This window comes from Coturnix japonica, chromosome 1 (assembly GCF_054131305.1).
Source record: "Coturnix japonica strain WE chromosome 1, WE-NBRP24, whole genome shotgun sequence".
Classification (NCBI taxonomy): domain Eukaryota; kingdom Metazoa; phylum Chordata; class Aves; order Galliformes; family Phasianidae; genus Coturnix; species Coturnix japonica.
This window is the reverse complement of record NC_140663.1, coordinates 55,054,911-55,071,957: the sequence shown is the minus strand read 5'-3', so window position 1 is coordinate 55,071,957 and position 17,047 is coordinate 55,054,911. Positions and strand designations below refer to the sequence as shown.

The window sequence follows — 17,047 nt, the reverse complement described above, 5'->3', positions numbered from 1 at the left end:
GCTTTCATTCGTGGACATTATTGTTTCCCCTGTCAGTGAGCAAACAGTGTTCTCAGCTGGTCAAGAATCAATTAGCAGAAGTGTTTGCCTAAACTCTCCAAAAAATCCACTCTTCCTCCAGCTGGGTGTTAGCAATGCTGCTGACAGTGCGGAGTCGAGGAGCAGTTCGCCTCAGTCATTGCTGTGTGCATTTGCAAAACCAAACATCCCCCTCCCCACCCATGCAAGGAGAATAAATAGGTCAGGGAATGTGAGTGGTGTGATGCAGAAGCCAGCATCATAATGACTCGAACTCAAGCCAGTTTCTGTTTCCTATGTCACCCCCACCCACAGCAGAATCATGCAGATGAAAGAGCTTTATCGGTGACGTTTTAATAAATGGGACCAGAAGGGTTAGTAATAAATTCTATTTAAAGAAAAACAGCCCAGAATTAAAATATTTAAACGTATGCATCTTACTGTTAAAAGTGTATCTCGTTAGAACTGCAGCACTGCATATGTAACATACTTCTCACCATTAACTCGGTGCGCTCTGTTTCAGCGGGGGCTATAACGCAGCCAACAATTCATTGCACATAGCTCTGAGATGGTAACAGCATTGAGTCTGCGTCTCTGCCTGTAACGCTGTCACTGATGTAATTCAACCCTCTCTGTATAAGAATTAATATTCCGGTAATGCCCAGAGGTTGTAAGTGTGTAGTTAATAGCTCCCAAGGCCAATGGAAATTAACACAGCCATAGCAGTCACACATTACTTGCTGCTGGTGCAGTATATCTTTGTGAAAACTAATATAGAAAATCATTCTCTTAAGAATAGCATCAATTAACTGATTTAATTCAACGATTAGTCACAAAATGTCTTATTCCTGTAGTGCTCCCAGTAAGTAATTTGGAAGTACCTGATGATTAGGAAGTCAACTGCAAGGTCTATTTTTGATTTCTGTAGGCAAACTGTGGCTGTGTTGCTCTGAACTCCGTAAGGCAGCCGTGGGCGAAGCTTTGGAAGCTCTCACAAGAAGGCATTAGTGACGCTTGATGCCACTGGCTGCAGATAACCAAAAAGGCAGCAGATTTGCCACTAAGATTCTCCAGTGCCACTTAAAAAGTAATCTCTAACAGAGGGCTTGGGCACCTGTGGGTGCCTTCTACACACTGTAGAAGCTGTTTGCAACCTCGTTTTTTCATGGTTAACTTCACTGCCCACCCTAGTTAAAAAGCAGAGACATTGCAGGCAGAGTAAGGCTTGGGATGCCCTAACTCCTGGGTTTCTTACCTGGAGTAGGAAGCTCAGAGCTGATGGGAGGAAGGAGGGAAGACAGCAGCTGGCAGGGATCTGCTTGTGAGTGAGAAACAGTGCTTTTTCTGCTTTTACGTGAACCGTTTAATCCACTTTTATTTCCCATTACCTCAGAGAGTCCCTATTTATGTGCTGGAAAGGATTTCCCTGTTAAACAGCATTCTGATTTCTCTGGGTTCTTGCAGGGGAAATGTTTCCATGGTGTACGTGCTCTTGAGATTTCTTTCTAACTATAACCTCCAAGGAGCATTTCCTCCAGCTGTGCAGGGTGTACCTTGCTTTATGTGCTGTCAATTAAGTAAATAAGCACATGTCTGCTCTTCTTTTTTTTTGTCTTTGCACCCTCGTTATTAATTCCAAACATTCAGTACAATCTGCATAGCAAAGAGGATGAAGGGGAGGGCTGGGTTGGATGTGCAGTCGCACACATCCATGGTCATATGTTATAATGGAGAGCGTACTACTTGCCAGCTCAGGGCAAGCGTGTTAGCCCTCCCCTCCTGGTCACACTCTTTTCAGTGCTGTGCTGCATATATATGTGCTGGCCGGGTGCTCAGAGTGTGCTGTGAATCCCCTCTAGTGGCTGATGCCTATGGAAAGCGTACTTCTTTCTGGTGCCTGCAGCTGACAGACTGAAATCAAGGTTTTCATAGGGTGCCTTCGTGACACCCAAGTTTAAGCAGGGCTGGAGATGAGGGAGCCTGTTACAGCTGTATTACAGAAAGTACTGCATACTTACCCACTGAATATAAGGCTTTTTAGGGTCTTTCAATTTAACACATTTTATTTTGAATTACCATGGTCTCACCACAGGGAAAGTGTCCATGCTGGTGTTTACACCATCCTGCTTCTGTTTCTCTTTGCAGCTCAGGAGTGAGGACTCTACCCCACAACGCCAAGGTGCACTACAATTACGCCAATTTTCTGAAAGACCAAGGCCGTAACATTGAAGCGATCTACCACTACAAGACTGCTCTCAAGTAAGTTCCCTGAAACCCCAGCTAGGCTCGCGCTGTGTGGTGCAGCCCACCAGTAGCGCATCCCTTTCTGGCAAGGGCTGCCTGCTCCTCACCCCCCAGCTCCCTCCCTGGGGACAGCTCAGCTTTCAGAGGTTAGGAAAGTTCCTTGGCTCAGTGTTGTGTGTGTCATTAAAAGAGGGAGCCTGGCTTCCCTCCAGTTCCGTGTGTGTTTGTGTGTATACTTCAATATGAGATATAAATGTTACCATAGCTACACATTGAGCAATGAGGTGTCATTTACTTGGCTGAATGTGTGCTGGTAAGCAGGAGGTAGTTGTCACAAATGCATTTTCAGGTTCCTGGGCCATTTATCTTAGTAAATTGTTAATGGTGCATGCCTGGAAAATGCCAGTGCTGTAGCCATCTGAAGTAGAGCAATAATAATAGTACTTACTGCTTCTATTGAGGCTACTGTCCGCAAAGCTTTGCATGAACACTAAACTAATTGGTGCCGACAATGCTCCTGTGCAGTAGCAGGTAAATATAATTACCATAGTTCTGCAAAGGGGGAGGCTGAAGCAGGAAGGTGAACTGCCTTGCTTACAGTCACAGGGTAAATCTGGGCCAAGGGCAGGGCTATAATATGCAGGATCACCTGGCCCAGGCTGTGCACATGGTAGGTCCTGGGCAACACATCTCCTGACCCCACATGAAATAGGGGCAACTCTCTGCAGGCAGTGTCCCTCCATTTGCTGCCCCACAGGGGATGCTTGCCCAGGGCTTCGGATGCTCCCTTGCTGCCCTCCAGTCCTGAGAGAAGGGACTAGCCCTGCAGAAAGGTGTGCAGGTAAAATGGGAGTGGCAAAGGAGAGCCAGCATAAAGGGTGCAGACAGTGCCACCAAGAAAAAAGGCACGTGTGGAAAGGGCAGACAATGTAAGGAGTAGCTCTAGTGGCAAGAATGTAGCACAAAAGGGCATGTCAGGAGGTGCAAGAAATATTCTTTCCTGACATATGGCGCGGGAAGAAACTCTGGGAATTACACCTATATTTTATCTTCTTGCCAGCTGACAGGGTTGTGCCAGAGACTCTCAAGGGCTCTTAACCCACCCATGAACTGGGAGGGCATGATGTCATTTTGTCACGAAGGATTGAGTGAAACTGGGTGAAGGTGATTTTTAGATTTTGTGTAGCATCCTTTTCTCTTTTTCCATACTCGGGATTTAGGAAGTCATTTAGAAAAACCTCCATCCTATTTTTTAACATTTCCAGGAATGGAAAATCCAGTACAGCCATCAGTAAGCTGGACTGAAGGTTAATTACCTTGGCTGTTGAAAATGTCCTCCTTTATTTTTAGTCTATTTTGTTTAACGTCAGCTTCCCGTCATTGGATTTGTTTACACCTCTAAATACCACACTGAAGAGCTCATTATCAGAAGACAGTTCTCCATACAGTGATCAGCTTCTCCTCTAATCTGCTGCTTGATAGAATAAATGGATGTATGTAGGTTGCTCTGAAAGTAATGCCTCCAATTTATTTCCATGGAAACTACAACAGCTACAAAAAGCACAATAGCGCTGTCTGACAGAGCAAATTCTCAGCTACAAAGCACTATTTTTCAACAGTCACCACCATTAGCTGTGCATTTTTGCCAGCCTGCATGCTGTGTTTGTAAAAATCTGTATGGCCATCTGGAATGTGGCTTGTCTTCCACGTTGCTGTCACTGCTGCTGGAATGCACCATCCACCGCCTCACTGTGCTCACATCCACTTCATAAACATTCAGCAAGCGTCAATGAATGTCAATGGCTGACATTTTTTCTGTGTTTCTTTTGCTTCATGTGTACTTCTTTGTCAGATGCCATTTTGTCAGACTCTTCCTCTGCTGCCATCTGTCACAGGGCAGCAAAATGTATTGAGATATTGGTGGGAAGGTTCAGCCTCTACTGCTATATCAGTAGCATCTACCTCTGATGTCATGGGCCACCATAATCAAATAGGAGGCATTACTTTCAGAGCATCCCTCCTAGATGCTATCACTTTTGCTGTTATGCAAGTTTTTGTGGTCACTAATAATTCCCATAGCTCTTCTCCAAGCAATCTCCAGAAAAGGCCCATGAAAGAAAGGAGAAGGACTAACAAATACCTTCCAAACTCCACATTGAGCTTGATAGTATGGAGTTTAACATCACTCACTTCTTTCTGTTCCTACTGACATCACTGCTTTCTGCTCCTACTGACATCACCTCTGCCTGCATAAATCGGATTTACTGGCAAAACATTTTTTTCCTCCTCTGACTCAGCAGCACTCATTTATTATAATTACAATGTTGTCTTCTGCTCAGCAGTATTTCAGTTACAAGAGAGTCTATTTTGAAACGCGGTTTCAAACGATTCCTCAATTGCATTAGATGGCACAGTTTGTGCTGCTGGTATTGTTTATAGAGCATCCAAGGCCTGTTCAGGGTGCAAGTCCATATGGAAGCGCTTCCCAGGTACCCAGTGTCTCAGTGGTTCTGTCTTGTGCTCTGATGCTGGGTTGTTGAGGCTGTACGATACGCAATAGAGTGATGTGATTAAAAATAGTGATATGTTTGCCTATGGAGAACTACATTCCACGTTTTCCCCTCAGACATACCCATCTGAAGTGTTTGGCCTCCTGTGTAGGCCTCACAGTGCCAGATGAGTGCCTATGGCGGTGGCTACAATGGAGAGATGGAAAAGGAGATGGATATAGGACAAATAACATGATGGCGGATACTCTAGATAGGTGCTGCAGAATAGAACAGTTTTCATGTCCAAGTTATTTTATGCATCCTCACAGACTCCACCTTTGCAAATCACGGCCCCTGATTGTAGACCAATTATTCTACAATTAGAAAGAAGGAAATTAATAGTTGTACTGTCCTGACCACATTTTGATGATTCAGAATATTTTTGTCCACTGGCCTAACCTGAAAATGGATGAGAAATTGGGAAGCTGAGGCAGCATTAAGAATCACAGAATGGTTTTGGTTGAAAGGGACCTTAAAGCCCCTGCCAAATTCCAATCCCTTGCCATGGGCATGGACACCTTCCACTAGATCAGGCTGTCCAGGGCCCAATCCAACCTGGCCTTGAATGCTAACAACATCAGCTTCTGTGACATTCCCCCAGTTACCCTTCACTATGTGTGTGAGTTCAGATTAATCCACACTCTCCAGATAACAGAAAAAACAAGCTTAGTCAAGAGGTTTAGCTATCCAGCAGCAGCTCTGTTAGAAGGATGGGAGATCAAAATATCACATCTGCCTAGCGTGATGAGTAGCAGTGGGCATGTCAACAGGGAATTAATAGGGAAAACGAGTCAATAGGGAAGCAGACTGCTGCCACCGTACCCTGCAGCTTCTGGGAGGTAGAAGTGGGAGTAGAACTGCTGTAGCAGCTCTCTCTGAGGCACGTGGCTGATGGCTCATTAATCATTCCCGCTTGCTCCCAAAGCTTGTGCCAAACCTGCAGTGTACGTTTGCTTGATCTCTGGTGAATGAGTTTAACTGTTTGCTAAACAAAAGTGATCTTGTCAGTCCGCATTTGGCTCTTTTAACTGCTTGCAATTACCATTCCACCAATGTAACAATGCGTTTCCACTTGCTGCTTCTCTGCCAGAAGTGTCAGCTGCCACATCACTGCTTAGTGAATGTGGCCTATTGCTCCTGTGCTGTAGGCAGGTGGTGTAGCTATGGCTGTGTGAAAAGATGTTGAAGTGCACATAGTTTACATAGGGAAATAATAATGTTTGGGACTAAATCCTAGGAAACACAATCCCATTCCTACTTTTGAAGGCATCTGTAGGCAGACTCCTCCACTTCGTGTATTGGTTTACCTCTTCAGCTAAATGGTGAAGCAGAAGAATGTGTGACACTGAAATTACAGGGCAGGTTTCCAAGGCAAACTCGATAACTGATACCATCAGCCAGCTCCTGATACGCTGCTGTGTTTGAGACTCTTTGCAGGTGGCTCCTCAAAGGGGTTACCCCTGCCAACTAGCCAGTGATGCAGTGTCCTGATGGAGCCTGATTTAGGTAATTAGTGCAATCCAGTTATGCTGCCCAAGAGTGAAGGAAATGAAAGCTGAAACTATATGCAGAAGTAGAGAACAGCAGCATAATTTGAATCGGAGAGGAGGAAAATAAAAAGAAAAACAAAAAAGCTTTGTGTACATGGGAAAAGCTCCACCCGTAATTCAGGTTGAGGAAAAGCAAATAGGGGCATAGCCCTTTGGAGCTGCAAAATGAGTTATCCATAAAGCAGATTTTACCAACAGCTGGCATTCTGTGGTTGTAGCAATGGCTTATAAAGCTTTTAGCTCACCTTCAATGAAACAGTAAAAGCACACTGCTGGGTTTCACTGCTTTGGTGGTTTGCCTGACATATGGTAGTGACCCCAGGAGATGTTTGTTTTCTGCTCCTGCAAAAAGCAAAGGACAGAAGTATGAGATGGAGCTGAGATGGAGCTGACCATGGCTACTTTGAAAGCCAGCCTGAAAATTCTTACTGCTGTTGCTAGGAATTTCAGAGACCTCCTGTAGCTGGAGATAAAATAGTCTTACTGTTATCTAAAATAAGACTTGTTTTGCCACTCTCACGTCTGTGAGTGAGAATACGAGGCTGTGCAACCTTATGCTACTATGAAGAATATCTGTGATGTGCTAATGAAGATATTTTTGTTGTTGCTAATAGCTAACAAGCTTTTGTCCTGCTTCTTCCATAGGCCCATTTGCTTGATATCGCTTGAGACTTCATCACTCCTCAGAAATGCCTATGAACTGACATAACCAAAAAGTTTAAAACCAGTCTTTAATAACCCTTCTAACAAGGAATTGAGGGGAGAAGGGATCACTCTCCCTGCTACAATTGAGCTCATTCAAAATCTAATTCCCAAAGCAGCTCCATCTTATAATCTGTGTTTCCATGGCCAGCATCTCAGAGTATACGTTGTAGGCATGATGTATTTGCTACCAGGGTTCTGCATCCCATGGATCTCTTGTCAATGTGAACAGCAGCAGGTGGGGCTGAAGGAAGTAATAATGGTAACAATAATTTGATGGTATGCAGATTACATCATTGTGTCCAGCAAAAAGCTGACACCTGAAATTTTACCTTTGCACTTTCAGACATAAAAGCACATAGGTTTGCCCTTAATTAATAAAATATCAGTAGAATAATGAGTTTAATAGTGCAGGAAAATGAATGGTGTGTGATTGAGGTCAGGTACTATGACCATAAAATGGTACAAAATGGTAGCATTGCAACTGAATTATTTCTGTCAAAAGATGAAAGTTGCAGAAATGAATTGAGATTTGGGCAGCTAAGAAAGGAAAAGTGCTGGAAAGAAGGATAAACAGTGACTATGGAGAAAGACAGACTGATCTGGCCCTCTTTGTGGCTCAGCCCTGAGGGAAGGGATGTGCTGGGCTGGGAGGCAGAGGAGGCAATAGGAAAATGCTTGGTGCTGCAGCATGGGCTGACTGTCTTCTGAGAACTTGCTGTGGATTTAAGGGCATTATTTGCAGCAGGGAAACTGGGAATGCTGTTTTGTGGCACAGGGAAGCATCATGAGATCCTGACTAGATGGGAGAGGTGAAAGCAGTGCAAGTATCAAAGCCATATCCCTCACTGAGGGAATAAATTGGTGCATAATGCTACTGGAATGAGTAGAAAAGGAGCAACCCAGGCTGCCCTTTCTTCCCACTCCACTTTAGAAATAATGCCCTGATGCTATTAGGGAGACTCAGGTTTCTTGCTAAGCTTTCCCCCACATCTACTCATTGGGTTCCTATATATCTTACATCAGCAATATCTGGGGTTGTTTAAATTCAGTTAAATTGCACTCTCCATGCAGTAAGAAATCAGTGTCCGTATGGTCCTTGATGCATGTGTGTGCCTTGGAAATGCCTCTCAGTGTTGACTACAGGTGGCCTTGGATACCATCTGTGATTTATTTCTGGAAAGAATTAAAATACCAGCACCATTTGTTAGCCTGTTTTTACAGGGAGTCAAAAATGTGCAGTGCTGCTTTGCTGTGACTGCCAGAGCTGTGTTTGCTTCCAAAGCATCGGGTGCTCTTCTGACACTTGGGTTCTTTAGGTCAGGCCCTTGGAGCAAGCCCTCTGGTTAGGCATTGATGGAACATCTTCAGAGAGTTAACACAATGCTTTCCTTTAGTGGATTTTACAGGCCTGAGATAGGTCACGTCCAAACAGTCGGGAGCATCTTTGTGTGGTGTTCTTCTAAATCATGCCTCGTCAAGGTGTGCTTTTGGGGTATTGGTGCTCTTGTATATGTATGTGGTGGCTGTCCTGAAGCGAGAGAAACCTGTTGAGTGATTTATAGTAACTGACAATTAAAAGGCTGCCATGTAATTTGAATCAGAGCTTAATGGCCTTTATAACACAGTACATGGGATGATGGCCAAATTACTTCAGCCACTGCAATTTATTTCTTAACCTGTTAAACACTACTATGTGCCTATTTTGGGGTGTAGCCCACGTTTGCTCCAGTGTTATGGCTTTTGTTGATGAAATGCTAATCAGGGTGCAGGGCTGTATTTGCTCAAAACCAGAGTGGTGTAAGTGTAACCATGAGGCCTCATGCTCAGGCATTACGTGTATCACTGCACTGACAGCAATGGAAGCTGGATTTTCCTGTTCGAACAGGAGCTGGTCACAGGCATCTGCATTCTGAGTCACTTCCTAGGCTATAGCTTTTGTCACAGGGTGCAGGCCCTACTACACTGTAATACAAGGACTTGCTATTTTCCCAAAAGCATCTCCTCAGAAAAGAGCCCCCATCATCTGTGATGATGGCTATGGAATGTCCCACATACATGGCTCGGGCTGTTTCCAGGAAAGTGAATGCATTTGCGTATTGAGGCTAAAAATCTGGGGAATGGAAAACACTTTCCTAATGAAGCTGCAAAGCTTTTGTCTTATTAAGATGAGATCTGTTTCAGTGCCCTCATGTCAAAGCTTAGTTGAAGAATCCATCTGAACTTGCCATCTCCTGTTTGCTGTGATGTTGATTTGGTTTCTGCGGGGTCTCTGAAGAAGCCTGCATTGCTTCCTCTCTCTATAGGGCAGCTATATCTTGAATTATTAGTCTTTTGTTGGCCTTCAGTGGTTTCTGGGATTTGAAGGACTCCCGTGGATCCTACATAAATTCTTTATATGAAAGCAGAAGCAGGCAGCCTTGTTTGGTAACCTCTCATTGGCTCAACATCACAGGAAAGACGTGAGTTTAGCAGGGGGGCTTTTATTTACTTATTTATGTTTAGCTGTGACATTGACATAAAATCCTTTCTTTCCTCCTCAGCTCTAAGTCTTTAGCTTCCATCCCCACCCAAGTTTGAAACTTTAATGAAATACTATTTTAAGTGCTACAGGCTCAGTTTTAAAATGTCATCCTTCTGAATGTGACGTTTTAAAAATAGGTGCTGGGGTCAAAGAATACATGTGGCTTTTGTCAGTTTACAGATTATATCCATTCAGTTCTTCTTGTTTTGATGCCTGTGTCCTGTCGAGCTTACCCTGATGCTGGAGCGTTCTGTAGGCAAGGAAAGCAGGGCGGGCAGGCTGGCCAGTTCACTCTTCCCTGAGCCCTGGCTGCCATTTAGTGCTTGTTGTTTATACTGAGTTGGCATCTGGAGGTCCCAGCTGAGATCTAGGCCCTGCTTTACCCATTTCTGAACAGAGCTGGGGATTGTCTTCACTGCAGAGAGCTGGGAGGCAGTGATACAGGAAAAGGGCATTTTGTTGCTGTTGCTTTAGTGACAGAGCATGAGGTCCTGTGAGGCAGATTTGTCCCAGGCCATGTGGGAAACCATGGTAGAGATGAGTACCATCTCTCCAGGTACGTTTATAGATGCTCAGTACAGCTTGTTAGGTGGGCTGGGGCATTGAAAGCACCTGTTGGGGGACCCTTGCCCTTCAGCAGAGGGGAGTGAGACAAACTGATGGGTGTTTGAAATAGCTGTAGGCACTCCACATATCCCAGTTGCTAACTGCATGCAGCATCACTTCTGAAACCAGTTGTCACAGAATCATAGAATATCCTGAGTTGGAAGGGACACATAAGGATCAAGTTAGGATTTTGATGTTTCCATCAGGGCCTGAGCCAGTCCATGTAATGCCAGTGAGGATCCTGGTGGGACCTACAGAACCACCCGTGGGGTGAAGAGCACTGGTGAGGTTCAGAGATGCTGTGAGAGCTGCATGAGGTTAACCCCATGAGGTTAGGATTGCTCCCTGCCTCATTCCTAGCACTGTGTGATGTGCTGATCCAACCCACCTTATCACTGAGTAATACAGAAATGGGTGAGGTGTAATAGCAGCAATCAGGGCTGTGCAAGTACAGTGACTGCTTTGTCATGCTTTCACTGAAGGAGATTATGCCTGAGGCTTTCAAAGGAACCTAAAAGCTTTAGATCTCTCACTTGCCTGACTTTCAACAGGATTTCCAGGTTAAAAAAAAAAAAATCCTAGCCTGCCACAAATCTTCTGCCAAGCTGAAGGGTGTTAACTTGGAGGAAATATTGATGCAACTATTAAAACTCTTCAAGAGAAACAAGCCGCTGCTTAATATTGCAGGATTGTCTCTTCGTCTGTAAAAGGAATTCAAATGCTGCAAATTGAAGGTCTTTTGGAGGATGACATAAGGTCTGGTTCTGTGACCTACATCACATAGAGCAGCTTTCAGATCAAGATGCCATGATGTCATGAGGCCATGGCATGACTTGTTGCCAGTGTTGGGTTATTCCCTGTAGGATGGCTGCTCTCCGTATTGCATCAGCTTTTAAATCAACCTTACACAGAGCTTTATAGAGAACCTAAATAAACACATGAAAATGAGTGTGATGTAATATTCAAATTGGAAAATTGGCTGTATAGGAGTAAATATAAAGTGAGTAGTATCAAAATTTGGGACAGATTTAATATTATTGACGTAACCTGCTGTTGGCAAAATGATGCCAATAAAATATTACTGTAAATGTTAAAATGGGTCAAAACGTGTTTTAAAAACAAGATGCCATGCTGCCAGCAATAGGGGTGGGGTAATTAAAGCCTGATTGCTCCCTTAGTTTGGCTACAGCCAGTCTGTGTTTGTAGAGCACTGTGACAGGGTCACACAGGCACTGGAAGGATGACTAGTGGCAGGCCAGGGAGGATCCAGCACCTTGAAGAATGGGTGAGAAACATTTGGCAGCCTGTCACAGGGCCCTATAGCCTCCTCTGGCCAAGATGAGGTAACATCAGCAGTTTGCCTGCAGTGGCACAGCACTGATATTGAACCACAGCTGCTCCAAAGGTAGAGCATACTCTGTGTGCTTGACATGAACACACAAGGGTTGGCCTTTTCTCCCAGATAACTAGTGATAGAATGAGAGTTCATGGACTTAAAATGCACCAAGGGAAGTTCAGGTTGGATACTGGGAAAAAAAATGGTCTCAAAAAGAGTGGTGATGCACTGGAACAGGCTGCCCGGAGGGGTGGTGGAGTCACCATCCACACATATTCTTTTCTGTGAGAGAAAAAAATGAGCTGGAGAGATGTAGCATGCCTGCTTTACCACATCTTTTAACTAAATAATCATAGAATCATTAAAGTTGGAAGAGATCACTATGATCATCAAGGCCAACCCCAACTATCCCCATTGTGACCACTAAACTACGTCCCTCAGTGCCACACCGACATGGTTCTTGAACACCACCAGGAAATGGTGACATCCCATGGGTGTCCCAGCTCTAAGAGGTAGCTCAGGATGGCTTTCAGCAGCCCCTGTTGTTCTGCTAGACCCCCAAAGCTGGCAATAAGACTCATTCTGTGCTGTTCGTGAGCATTTCCCTGAGGAACTGTGCCTTAGTGTGACTCCATCCCCTTTGCTTTCTACCCCTTTATAGTTTTGGCTGTGCAAAAACCCTGTAACACTCCGAGAGTGAGTGGGGAATTGTCAGGCTAATGCTTTTTGCCCCCTTAATACCTCTGGCACCAGACCAAGGGCTGTTTAAGGCAGGTCTGTGAGCAGAGCTTGCCAAGGGTTTAAGTGGTCTCTCTACGTCTGAACTAAAAGAATTAAAATTCTTAGTGGATTATAGGTTGTATCCATGACAACAAACTCGCTCCCTTTCTCTTTTTGGGGGGGATCTCTTGTAGTATAAATATGTTGCCAAACAAAACCGTTCTATTCATTTTTTTGAACAAATGTTTCACATAACAACAGCATTAATTAAAAAGCAAAATACATGGTCATCAGCATATTGATGATTGTGTGTGTTTTATGCCTGGTATCGTCTTATGAAACTAGAAGTCTCTTGACTGTGCAAGTCAATAATGCTTTTGTTCAATAGTATTAGAGGGAATTTTGCTAGCCTAAAAGAAGTGGGGATAATTATTAACAGGAGTTCTTGTGCACTGTATACCTGTAGTAGTTAAAGGAGAAGCTGCTTAAATTTATTCTGACAATTGCAGATGCAGCACTGGAGGAATCATTTGAATTATTCATTCTGCTACAAGGAAACATCCTACTTGTCTTCTCTTCAGAATTGAAATCCCAGGCTGATTTAAAATATGCTTTAAAATATATGGGGTTGATTTCTTCTTCTTTTTTTTAAAGTAACTTCTGTTTCAAGACTTCTAATTACCTATGAAGGCAAGTTTTCTTAAAAAAACCCCTCTGATTTCTAAAAGAAAGAAGAAATTGAATTTTTTACACGAGCTGCTTCTTGCAGAATAGATTTAATGAAATTCAGCTTTCTTTCATAAATAATGCAGCAGTTGCATTTGATTAGGTGAAGCCTAGTGGAATTTCTACCTAATCAGATGCATAGAAAGAATATTGCCTACAGACTGTTACTATTATCAATGGTGGTGGCAATGAAAACACAACGCTGTGTGTGTCCAGACAGAATGCTTTGTTTTCTTAAGAGAAGTTATAAAACACCATATACGTTATAACAGCTGATCTTTTGGTCGTGTCCCAGCTATTTGTAAAACAAGGTCTGGGTTCTGGGTACTGCCATTATTGTGGCATGAAGAGACACTACATTACCTTGAGACCCCATTGCAAGGTGCTTCTTATTCTTCCAAGAGATAAACACTCATGTGGAAGAGACAACTTTTGCATCGGAGAATTTTCAGTTGAGATAAACAAGGTAGCTGTCAGAAATCAATCTTTCACAAAGATTATAGATAACATGCAGCAAAATGCAAAACAATTTGCAAATGGTGTATCTGCAATTTTCGCGGAAACCTTTTGAGAGTTCTTTTGCAAATGTTGCTTTAATTAGTCATCTGTGGCCAAGTCTGATGACGTTCTGTAAATCCAGCCACAAGACTTTGTTCTGCTCTGTTTTATCCCTAGGAAGTAGCTATTAGAAACAGTGGATGCGCATGATGAGTGTAGACCAGTAGTCCTTTAGTCAACATCCATATTAATACATAGAAAAGGGTCTGGGCCCCATTCTGCAGCCCTGAGGACAACTGATATGAATTGGCCTGCATGTATCTGAGAGATGGTAGCTGAGCCCAAGCTGACTTTTGGGATCAGACCCTGGGCTGGGCTTAGTGCTGGACCACTCCCGGGAACTGTTACAAAATGGGCCTTGCAGTGGCTCTGATTGCTTCACTCTAGATGTTGCTACTTTGGGGCTTGGTTATGCTCTCTGTTGAGCTCAGTTGAGTGTCATCTTGCTCTATCACCATACTAAAGTAATATTCCAATAAAAACTTAAAGAACTGAACCTTAGTAGAAAAACCCAGCACCACTGCCTTATCTCCCCATGCTCAGACTCTTTTCTCCCAACATTTGCTTGGATATGTAAAATTGCAGCTGTCATAAGTTCTCCAGGCCAAATGCTAAGCTGGCTTAAGCTGACAATTTGTGCTGGTTAAGGTTCTGTTTTTTCACTTATATTTCTTGGAAAGGGCAATGAGATGTAATGAATAAATGTAAAACATAAGAAATAGAGCCCAGGATACATGGAGTTGTGTCTGCATCCTATGATTTGCTGTCGAGAGGTTTTAGCACTGAGCTCAGAAGTGTATTTATGGAACTGATGGTCAGAACTGTACAGTTTAGAGGTGAAATCAGTGCTGTTTTTTAATCTTGAATTTTCATTCCTCTGCAAGTTGTTGCAAGCAAATCTCCAGGGCCTAAAATGTCATGTGGAGCAGTAGAGGCCAGGAACAGAATTAATTTCTGAAAGTTTGAGGATAAAACCATCAGTTTTTATAAAATGTTCATCTGTTTCTGGATTTCCCAAGAATTGTCTGAAATACTTCTACCCACTTATGTGTCAAGTGACTTCATGTCAGATATAAGAGCTCTTTTTAGATGAGTACTGACAAAAGGGGCGCTTGGCTTTTATTGTAGCCAAATGGAAAACAAGACTCAAATATAACTCCCAAACCTTTTTAGTTGAAAGCAATGTTAAAATCACTTGGAAAAACAGGAAGCAAGACTGAGCCTTTTGTTATATGCCAAGAGGCAGATAGTACATTCTTTACTTAAGATGGTGGTCTGAGGTATCACACAGAACTGCATCCCACATGGTGAAAAGAAGGCAAATATGTCCATTGCTCCATGACCATAACTGTGGAATTTTTTCCCCAGACTTCTTCATCCAGGGAGGCTTTACCTTGTGGGCCAGTGGAGTTTAGGGATAGGGTAAGCTTCAGCTCCTACCCACTGATCACTTTGTCTTTCACTGACTCTTCTGCAAGTGCAGGCAGCCTCTCACATCCAGAAGTGCATCATAACTGGCTGGGTAGCTTCAGTGATGGAAAGTGATGCTATTTTCCTGACAACTGGAGGATGGCCTTAGATTTCCTTCTCTTTGTTTCTCTGTAATGAGATCAATTAAGGACCTCTTCCAAAATCATTTAAGCCATGAATGCAGGTAGTGTGGATGAATGTTGTGCAGATAGTGCAGATGGTGGCTTGTACTTGGAAACTGTACCTGAAGGTTTGCATCAGAAGCGATTACCTCTGACAGACAAGGTGCTTATCTGTGCAGGAGGAATGTTGACAGAGCCTGTAGTCATTAGATATGAGTGGTGTTTATTACACTTAGCCTTTGTCTGTATAATACTCTGAGTTTATATAAAACGTACAGAGCTGCATCCTTGGATGCCCTGTCCTCAATGATGTGGCAGTGTGATATTCATCTGCCAGGCTCATTGTTGGGTGGAAAAAGAGTTTTGGGGCTTTTTTCGTGTTTAGTTGTAGGAAACATCCTGAATTTGTTCCTGGTGCACGTCCTCTTTTCTCAGAGTTTCCTTGTATGTTCCTGGCTTCACCCCCAAATAAGACCCTGCCAGAATCACTTATGTGCTGTGGAATGAAAATATGACTGATACAAATGTTGCAGCAGTGTATAAAGTGCTAAATTATTCATGGTACTTAAGTACAGAAAATCCCAGGGCTGAACTGACAAAATGAAGAACTCCAGGCAAGAGGAAAAAAAAAACACAACAAAAAACCAAGCATGGAAAGTCTTAAATTAAAAACATTCCCAAAATTTAGAGTTAGACCACATTATAATCTTAATCTCTGCTTCCTTTAAATGCCCTTCCTTGTGCCATACCCTGGGCTGTCACAGCTAACTATTTATAATGTCATTATCCATATGTGTTTACAAAGCTATTATCCACACTTTACAAGCAGGGACCTAAGGCAAAGAAATGCCAAATGACTTGTCCTGGCTTGAAACAGAAAATGTGCACTGGCAGCAGGATTTGAGGCAAGGTCCCCTCAAACTGAAGCCTTGGCCATCTTAATCTGCTTCCTCCCTGTTGTGAATAAAATGAGCATCAAGACAGGGTCTATGGGCACCTTCCTTTCCAGCTGTTCTCCCAGCTTGTGTGGGACCTCTGTGGGCATCTCTCTCTTATTTCTTCATTATCATCACAGACTTCAGTTTTCACCCATCTGTGATACAAAGGGCCCCGGATCACTTTTACCTCTAGAGTTTTCCAGTGAAAAACCTACAAACTGCAGTATGATTGCAGGAGCACCGATGTTACCTGAGAGTTGAAGCCGCTAAGTGAACTGCAATGTGCTTTTTAATTCATAGGGAATTTTAACAGAGATACATTGGGCCCAATGTGAAATGCTTTACCTGGAACAGATTTAAGTTTGTTTTGAACATTTAAAAGAAGAACCGAGTGTTAAAAATAAATACAGCTGGAAGCTCAGGGAATTCATATGATAATGTAGTCTGTTTCCAGATTTTTTGATCATTTTGCTTTGTCCTGAAAATACAGTTCAGCAGCTGATTTCAAGCTTCACTTTGCCCTTTATTAATGTCACTTGTATTGTGGGAAACAGATATTAAAAAAAATAAAAGCCACAGATCAGCTTAGCAGTGTTGTGTTGGTTCCTGTATATGTCAAAACACATTTCTGTTGGAAACATATTTGTGACTAAGCGGTTCTTGCTTGTTTGAGAAGCATTTTGAATAAAAACATCCAGGCTGCTCTGATCACTCTTCCTTTTGCTTGGAGGGTAAAGCAGCCTTTCAAAGCTGTTCAGTGTTCCCTTCTGCCCTAGAAGCATAAGGGAGCTGTAGGAGAAGATCTGATTTACAATCTCTTTGGGAGTTGAAAAGGTTCCTCGGGATGCCATCAGGACCTGCAGCAAATGGAAGGAAGATGTTATTTTCTAGCTTTTCTTCCCACTGCTGAGTGCTGAACAGCGGTGGTGGCTGGACAAGTGACTTGAGCATTGTGTGTCACTTAATGAGCTTCTGTAACTTGAT

At 43.2% G+C, this 17,047-nt stretch overlaps 1 protein-coding gene across 1 annotated transcript in view; it reads left to right on the top strand.

Annotated features, from left to right (window-relative positions):
* TMTC1 (transmembrane O-mannosyltransferase targeting cadherins 1) overlaps nucleotides 1-17,047 on the top strand; it is a 138,931-nt gene that overhangs the window by 96,558 nt on the left and 25,326 nt on the right. The window contains exon 11 of the mRNA XM_015865935.2: nucleotides 2,164-2,277. Within this exon, the coding sequence (XP_015721421.2) occupies nucleotides 2,164-2,277 (114 nt within the window). The remainder of the gene's footprint in view (nucleotides 1-2,163; nucleotides 2,278-17,047) is intronic.